Genomic DNA, 8,716 nt, shown 5'->3' with positions numbered 1-8,716 from the left:
CTTCCATATGCCCTTTTTTTTGTCTTATTTTTCTTCGGTTATTTTACGCAACAAAAATTTCGACTTTTTATCTTAGATTATCCTTTATATTTCTGGAAAAAATATAATTTATGATTATATTTATTAGAAATAAAATCTTTATGTAATAGAAACTTATTATAAAATCTTGAGATTTAGTCAAAGTTAGTGTTAACAAAATGAGGGAACAGTAAATACAGGAAACATCACGTCAACCCTTTCTCCTTACATTACACAGCCCACTCCCCAAAGCTGAAGCCACATTTCTCTTGCACAAACCCAACCCCACTGTTCCTTATTCTCCACAAATACGCAAAGGAACGCTACCATTAATCTTCTTCTACACTGAGACACCAACCCAACTCACTCCTCTAACGCCATGGATTCTCAGATCTATGGCGTCCTTAATCTTGTTTTATTCACCCTTTTCGCTTTTCTGGCAATCACGGCTTCTGCATTGCCTGAAAATCTCTTGGTCAAGTCCTCAAACGCGGCGGCACAAATCAATTCCAATTCGGTTCTTGTAGCACTTTTGGATTCTCACTACACCGAGCTCTCGGAACTCGTGGAGAAAGCACTCTTGCTGCAGACTCTTGAAGAGGCTGTTTCTAAGCATAATATCACTATTTTTGCTCCTAAGAATGAAGCTTTGGAACGGGATTTGGACCCGGAGTTCAAGCGCTTCTTGCTGGAGCCTGGAAATCTCAAATCCCTGCAGAATCTTCTTCTGTTTCATATGATTCCAGCTCGCATTGAGTCCAAACATTGGCCCGTGGGGGTAAAAAAGAAGTCTGTTCATCACGCCAGCCTCTGCCGCGATGCGAATGGGGAGAAGATTCAACTGACCGAGACGAATGGTGAGAAAATTGTGGGAATGGCGAAGGTTGTCAAATCAGATGATGTAGTTCGTCCAGATGGAATTATTCACGGCATTGAGAGATTGTTGGTCCCGAAATCTGTTCAACAAGATTTCAACGCGCGGCGGAGCTTGAGGGCAACCTCTGCCGTAATACCAGAAGGTGCACCGGAAGTTGACCCAAGGACCCACAGGCTGAAGAAACCTGCGCCGCCTGTACCAGTCGGTTCTTCTCCGATACTGCCCATCTTCGACGCTTTGGCTCCCGGCCCGTCCCTGGCTCCGGCACCGGCTCCCGGTCCTGGTGGACCGCACCACCACTTTGACGGCGAGAGTCAGGTCAAAGACTTCATTCAAACCCTCCTGCATTACGGAGGATACAACGAAATGGCGGATATCTTGGTGAATCTCACCTCGCTGGCTTCAGAAATGGGAAGATTAGTCTCAGAAGGTTACGTGCTCACAGTATTAGCTCCAAACGATGAAGCAATGGCGAAATTGACTACAGACCAATTAAGTGAACCCGGTGCCCCGGAGCAAATCATGTATTATCACCTGATTCCCGAATACCAAACAGAGGAAAGTATGTACAACGCGGTGAGGAGATTTGGGAAGGTAAAGTACGACACATTGAGACTGCCGCATAAGGTGGCGGCGGAGGAGGCCGACGGGTCTGTCAAATTCGGGCAAGGAGAAGGATCCGCCTACCTGTTTGACCCGGATATCTATACAGACGGGAGGATCTCTGTTCAGGGAATTGATGGGGTCCTGTTTCCAACAGAAGAAAGCAAACTTCCTCCTAAAGCTGCCACTGTTGCTAAAGTTGCTTCCAAACCAAGAAGAGGTACGATGTTAAATTAATTAGTTACTGTTCTTAATTACACTTTCGTTAATTAATTAGTTGTAGATAATTGGTAGTGTTTGAGTGGCCGTAACCTGTGAATCGACGAGGATTCATGTTGTCCCCGATGTGACAATAATTGCCACATAATTCGGTGTCGATGGACGTGTCGAAGAGGAACACTAGCATTAGGCTTTACAGCTGCCATGTTATTTGGCTTTTTCCATCGTTTTGGTGTCGGGAACCAGTCCATTAATATGGGTCTCAACTGCTAACGAGCCTGTTCATGCCTAGGTTTAACCACCGCAAGACTTACGTTTCTTGCCGGTTCTCAATACCTTTGGATGCAAGAAAAGTCTCGGTATTTTTTTCAGGGATACATTAGGCTGGCTGTAATAATCACCATATTTCACTTTCAATACCCTTGTTGGCCAAAAAAGTGCTAGTTTTTTGGGGGTTTTCGTTTTTAGAAACCAAGGAACGAGATGACAGGCTGAAAGAAATATTTTTGTGTTGATAGTTTGGGGAAAAATTCGATCCTCAATGGCCAAGATTATTAGGTATTTGCTTTTTGTCGGTTGGGGGACTCGATCCCATGCTGTAGGGAACACCAAAAATAATCTTCTTGATATTTTAAAAGAATTTGATGCAGACAATCAATGGGCTTCTGTTGAGGCTCTATGGCTTGTTAATGTTCCTTAATACATGAGGGACCTATATGTAAAAAATAGCAACTCGGGTCTTTCCTGTTTACAACGTGAGATTCATGCAGCAAAGAATGTTTCTTTGATCCTTGGTCTGCATGATTGTAAAACATTAACATGTTGTAATGCCTATGTTACATGTAAATCATTCACTTGGTCAGCATTTGCCAAAACAACAATAAAAGTATAGAACACGCATAATGTCATAAAAACCATTTCAGCCTAGCTGTGTGGCATAATACTATTCTTGATTTTACGGCACCAGTTTTCAGACCAGCCTGTTTTTTGATGAGTTGTTCAATTTGGTGTGCTGTGGCTTTCAGTGAATTTATGTATAGTTGTTGACAGAAAAATATATCTTAATACTTCCTTTATGTGTATAAAATAAAGTTGGCATCAAATTTATTTCTCCTCATTTCGTCGGTGACAATGAATATAAAGATTGGCCCCACGGATAATAATGCTAATAACTTTGGAAAAACAATGTACACATAAAATTTGCAAGGGTTTGCTAAGTAAAGTAAAAGCTCTATAATTAAGCTTTGTGAAATTTCATATCTTTAAAAGTTCGTTTTCCTTGTTTTCACTGAAATATTTTAAAATCTTGAAATATTTTAGATGAATAGGGTATTAGTTTATAATCTTGAGAAGGGATTTTAATTATTTAATCAAATTATTGTATATATTTGTATCTTTTTGGTGGAATCTTACTATTTTGTTTGAATTTTTGTACAGGAAAATTGTTAGAAATGGCGTGTACATTGCTTGGGGCTGTTGGACAAGACTCTCGTGTCTCTAGCTGTTATTAAAAAAGTTCATACTTGGGAAATGTGGAGGAAAATAATAATAATATAATAATAAAAATAATAAATAATAATAAAAATAAAAATAATAAAATTTTAAAAGGATACAAAATGCTTCAGAAAAAGGTGAGTGAAATATTCAGTTTTTCTATTTAAATTTAAAATAGTATATCATAGAAATATGTTCGGAAAATAACTTATTTATTTATTTAAAAATGCAGCTCTTGATCAGAGGAAGGCCGTAAATGGTGGTGTGGTTGGTGCTTGCGTTGCAGTAAACGCTTGAACTCTCAGAGTAGAGGTTTTTGTTTTTGTTTTTTTTTAAATTATTTTTTCCTTTTTTTATTTTGATTTAAATACTGTAATTAAATGTCGATTTTTTTATTTGTAATTAAGTGTTTTTTTCCTCCTGCCGACGGTTTCTGCAAAATATTTAAGCTCCTTCCTTTTCTCTTTATTTTACTGATGTTTTTTGTATTTATCAATTATTCATGATATTAAGACAAATCAATCGCAATTAAAAAAAAAATTCAAGGGACAAAGAACAATTAATTCGTTAATTATTTTAATGTTTTTATATTGTTGTCAAAGAATCGTGCAAACTTTCATTTGAATATATATATATATATATATATATATATATATATATATATATATACATATTATATATATAATAATGCACGATTGACTTTAATACTTATATATATATACATATTATATATATATATAATTAATAATGCACGATTGACTTTAATTACTTATGCAACAAATGTTTTATTTTAAATCTTGCTTACATGAAATTGTTAAATATTCAAGCAATCGAAATATAAACGTTTTTTTCTTAAAAAAACAAAAAAAATTATTGACTTTATAATGTAGAAAACAAGTTACTAATTTTGAATTGTCTGATAATCCCTGTCTTGTTGATTTTTGAAGGCCAGAGATGGGACATTGCACCTTACGTGAAAAACCATGTATTAACCACCATTTTAAAGTCATTTTCAAATATAATATTATATATATATATATATATTTATATATATTTATATATATATTTATATAAGTAGGTCTTTTGTGAGACGCTCTCACGAATATTATCTGTGAGATAGGCTAACCCTATCGATATTCACAATAAAAAATAAAAATGTTAGCATAAAAAGTTATACTTTTTCATGGATGACCCAAATAAGATATCCGTCTCACAAAATACGACTCGTTATACCGTCTCACACAAATTTTTGCATATACATGTCATTATCAATTATTGGTACACGATCAGTTTGCTTCCAACTAATTATTACTCCATCCATTCATTAAAATACATTAAATATTTTATTGCGATGTGACCAAATACATTTCTTTTTTTAATTAATAATTAATTACACGTTCAACTCTTAATCACGCTATAATCAATAAGAACTGAGCTGTCTCGCGTGGAATTAATAGTTTGTGGGGACTTAACAATTCGTCCACTTTATTCTTTTATTTATTGGCGACCCAAAAAGTCTCAAGCATCACCAGCAAATCTGAATTACATTTCTAATTTCTTCAACATATTATTTTTTGAAGCTCATGTTGGTCAAAATTAATTCAAATTCGACCACGAAAATTCTCCGACCGACCGTTCGTCTCTCCGACTATTACAAATACTGTGCATTGTTACGTGTTCAATTATTTTTACAGATTAATAGACAATAATTTGATGTAGTTTTTGGGGTTTATTCAATTGATTAACGACCTAAATCTAAGATAATTAATAGCTTAAAATAATAAATCATGTCTCTGAAAATTTCTCTTCGATGCACATCTCACAGCTGTGCAATCTCTATTATGGATCCCTCTAAATTTCTCTAGAAATCTATTTTCAAGACAAAAACTTGTATGAGACGGTCTCACGGATCGTATTTTATGACATAGATATTTTATTTGGGTCATCCATGAAAGAATATTACTTTTTATGCTAAGAATATTACTTTTTATTGTGAATATAGGTATGGTTGATCCGCCTCACAGATAAAGATTTGTGAGACCGTCTCACAAGAGACATACTCCTATTTCTATTGACATTGTCAAAATTATGAAATTTAAAAAATATCCGGGCTTGTTTGATTTAACTTTTTTTTAAGACGTTTTATTTATTTTCAAGTATAGAAAATTCACCTTTTGGGCCCAACAGATATAGTCCACAAGATTTGGACCAAAATCCAGTCCAGCAAGAAAACCTAAAACGATGTTGGCCCATCGACGGAGAGATCCAATAATCAACGTCGGTTCATTTTCTTTTAACAAAATAAACAATAAAAGAACCATCTTTTTTATTTCGTACAAAAATTTGTATATTTTTGCCTTTAATTCTACGCATATGTACATATATGAATTACATTTATGACACTGAAAAAGAAAATCTGTGAAAAAAAGAGGAAATCATAAATAGAAGTATTGAACTTAGCCCAAAAAAGAATTCGAATTTAGTGCAACATATTATAAGAATATGGAAATATGATAAAATTCAGCATCTCTTTTTTACATAGCATTGTAATAGACTGAAAAGAACATATTTATACGACTCAAAACATTAACATATAACAACAATATTCACAACAAAAAGGCAAACTTCAGAGTCTGAACATTGTGCAAGAACCCCAATTTAAAGTTTGATTAATAAATAAATGAATAAATCCCTTTTAACCTTGAGTAACAACTTCAGAAGCAATTGCCACCGAAGTTGTTGAACCAAGAAATTTTCCATTTTCATTGGAAAAATTATTTTCTGGACATTCTTCAACCTGATTCTCTAGTTCCCGGATTTCTTCTGAGCTAGGTGCATTGATTTGCACTTCTTTTTTCTCTGTCTCCCCGTTTACTTTTTTAGCAGCCAAAGATTGTCGTGTACGAGGTTTGGATTCCAAGCTTTTGATGGATTTCTTTACCGAAACCACATTGCCCTTATCACCATTTGCCTCAGAAGAATTATCTAACGCCTGATTTTCTTTAGTTATGATTGGACTGAGAGTGGAACCTCCATTTTCAAGCGAGTTCCTAGCAGTGGATTCAGTGCTTTTACGCCTTCCAAGCTTAGGAGATACGGGTCGTGTAGTTGGAATCTGATCAAATGAAAAGACAAAATAAAAGGATCATGCTGAACTAGTTTTACTAGTTTGATCATCAAATATTAATGGGTCTCACATACCTTCTTGAGTTCAGCTTTTGGAGGGGGATCTTTGTAGAAACTCGGCATAGGTGTAGCTTTAAAAGTCAAACTCTTCCTCAATTGCTTAATTTCAGCCTCTTGATTCTCCTATCACATCAAACACAAGAACATAAAATCATGAAACAAACCAAATTCCATCATAGGTATGAGAACTTAACAGCACATCGGTATCCTGTCTGATCTCAAGCACCTTGGATTTTGCTTCCAGATTGCTCACTTCAACTTCCTTGGCATGTATTTTCTTCTCAATATTCGAATAAAACTGATGATCAATAGCATGTTATTCATCGGAAGGTTCAATATTTTTTGAAAAAAAAACAGAGATATGTATGGCACATGGTCGACCTCTTTTCGCTTTTCAGCGCGCTCTTCCAATCTAAAAGGGAATGCTGAGACATTATTCTTATGTTGAGAAGTGGCATTTCTGTTCAAATCATGCAAATTCATCAACGTTTCTGTTCTATGGGAAAAATTTAAGACAAGAAAAAGGAAGATAATGGTGTCTAATCTGAAACACTACGATGAAGTAATGGAACCAGTATCCTCCTCCTCCTTGACAGGCAACGCATTGTTGATATGCTCTGAATTCTTTTCAACCAATCTTCGAATATAAACAAAAAATCAACAGTCAGAGCATCATTCAAAGAAGCATTCCATTAAATCACGAGCTTCTCAAGTGACAAAAACCAATGAAGTATAAAGAAAAGCCACTCCCACATACCCAGCAGAACCCGGATTGGCCGCATTTCCATTCACATTTTCATGTTTCACTGGCTGAGTCAGCCACAAACAATTGCTCAATCGTCAGAGAAGATACTGAGAATGCAAGAAAAATGACGGGAAAACATGCAGAAATTAAGGTTTACCCAAGATTGACGAATCCTCGGTGCGTTCCCTGAACTTGTTACGCCCTCAAAATGCTCTGCTTTTGCACCATTTTTCTGCGACTTCACTGGATGCGTGTCAATGCTTCTTTTCATAACATCGGAGTGGCGGCCTTTGGCTGGAAACGAGAGGCTCTGGCTCAAACTAGGCTTAGTATTACGGCCAAGCACAACCGATCCTTTCGAGCCAGTAGATTGATTCTTTGATGATTTGTTCTTTGGACCATTACCATTGAAATCTCGTTTAGTTTGAGTTGATGCTCTACTTTTTGATACAAATTCAGACAATTTGGCTTCTGGACCAGAAAAATCGACACCCTTCTTTTCCTTTATCAAATCTTTGTACACTTCTTTTCCACCAGAAACTGGTTCTCTGTGGCTGATATTTTCTGTCTCACCCAAAGTTGACTCTTCCCCATTAATTTCCTCTGTGTTGAGTTTCTTTTCGTCATCAAGTTGAGCTCCATTATTCGATTCCATCCCAGAAAAAAGTATCCTAGACAGATCCGCAAAAGTAAAATAATCAATGACCCAAAATAAAAAACCACCCCATTTTCAACTGAATCAAAGCAATAGGTAAATGAAGTCAGCAAATCTGAAACATATATATAAGAAAACCAAGAAAGAAACTTCAAGTCTCGAGTTGCTGACATTGGATCCAGATTATTAGTTAACAAGGTACATATAAAAAACTGATTTTTTTCCCAGTAGTAACAAAGCCAGTTCAAGATTTTACACCGTAAAATCAAACAGAGCATTGGGCCGAATGCTAGAGAAATACCATACTTAACAATAAACAAGAGATTCCAGAAAGATCAGAATTGAAAACCCATGGATCTTGAACAAGTTGGTGTCAAGAAACTTGAGCAAAATCTAGAATAACAGTGATCAAAACAGTAAAATTTTGATCCCATTCCAAAGCCAGAACAAGATTAGAAGCAGTTAAGAACGATAAAACAGAAGGATTACCCTGTTTTAAGGAAGTTGGACTGATGATGGCGAGATCGTATTGAAGCGCAAAACTGTGCCGCAGAGTAGAATTATGAGTGGAATTTGAATGATGTTTTCTATAAAAAATGACGTGTGTAGTTCGACAAAACTACGTGTGAAGGAAGAGAGAGGCAGGTGAAATTACCGTAATGACCAGTCAACAAACCATATTCAATAATAATTTTATTTTTAACAAGCAATACAAATTCTTAAAAAACCAAAATAATCTGTGTAATATCAGATTTGCTCACTGTTCTCAATCTCTCAGTACGAGTCATTTTAGTTGAGAAATTTATAAGGGGTTATTCTTTCTAGAATTGCGCAGGTGTGCACCAAGTCTTCAGTGCAATCTTAATTGATAAAAACTTGTGTGAGACAATCTCACGGGTCGTATTTTGTGAGACAGATT

At 35.6% G+C, this 8,716-nt stretch overlaps 2 protein-coding genes across 3 annotated transcripts; one reads left to right on the top strand and one right to left on the bottom strand.

Annotated features, from left to right (window-relative positions):
• Positions 1–235: 235 nt before the first annotated feature.
• LOC140839728 (fasciclin-like arabinogalactan protein 17) lies at positions 236–3,679 on the top strand. The gene is made up of 3 exons (XM_073206650.1): positions 236–1,718; positions 3,155–3,348; positions 3,444–3,679. Exons 1-2 carry the CDS (start codon positions 398–400, stop codon positions 3,226–3,228), a joined length of 1,395 nt encoding a protein of 464 aa, XP_073062751.1. The 5' UTR covers positions 236–397; the 3' UTR covers positions 3,229–3,348; positions 3,444–3,679.
• Positions 3,680–5,701: 2,022 nt separating this feature from the next.
• Positions 5,702–7,797, bottom strand: LOC140839727 (uncharacterized). 2 transcript variants are annotated; one of them, XM_073206648.1, is made up of 7 exons: positions 7,300–7,797; positions 7,155–7,207; positions 6,954–7,034; positions 6,779–6,857; positions 6,597–6,695; positions 6,413–6,520; positions 5,702–6,326 (listed from the first exon to the last, which is right to left on the bottom strand). In XM_073206648.1, exons 1-7 carry the CDS (start codon positions 7,795–7,797, stop codon positions 5,907–5,909), a joined length of 1,338 nt encoding a protein of 445 aa, XP_073062749.1. In that variant the 3' UTR covers positions 5,702–5,906. The 2 variants fall into 2 exon arrangements, with proteins under 2 accessions (XP_073062749.1, XP_073062750.1); XM_073206649.1 differs by having other exon boundaries at positions 6,624–6,695.
• Between the last annotated feature and the right edge of the window lie 919 nt (positions 7,798–8,716).

The sequence above is a fragment of the Primulina eburnea genome, chromosome 8 (genome assembly GCF_022965805.1).
Source record: "Primulina eburnea isolate SZY01 chromosome 8, ASM2296580v1, whole genome shotgun sequence".
Classification (NCBI taxonomy): domain Eukaryota; kingdom Viridiplantae; phylum Streptophyta; class Magnoliopsida; order Lamiales; family Gesneriaceae; genus Primulina; species Primulina eburnea.
This window is presented reverse-complemented; position numbering and strand designations above follow the sequence as displayed.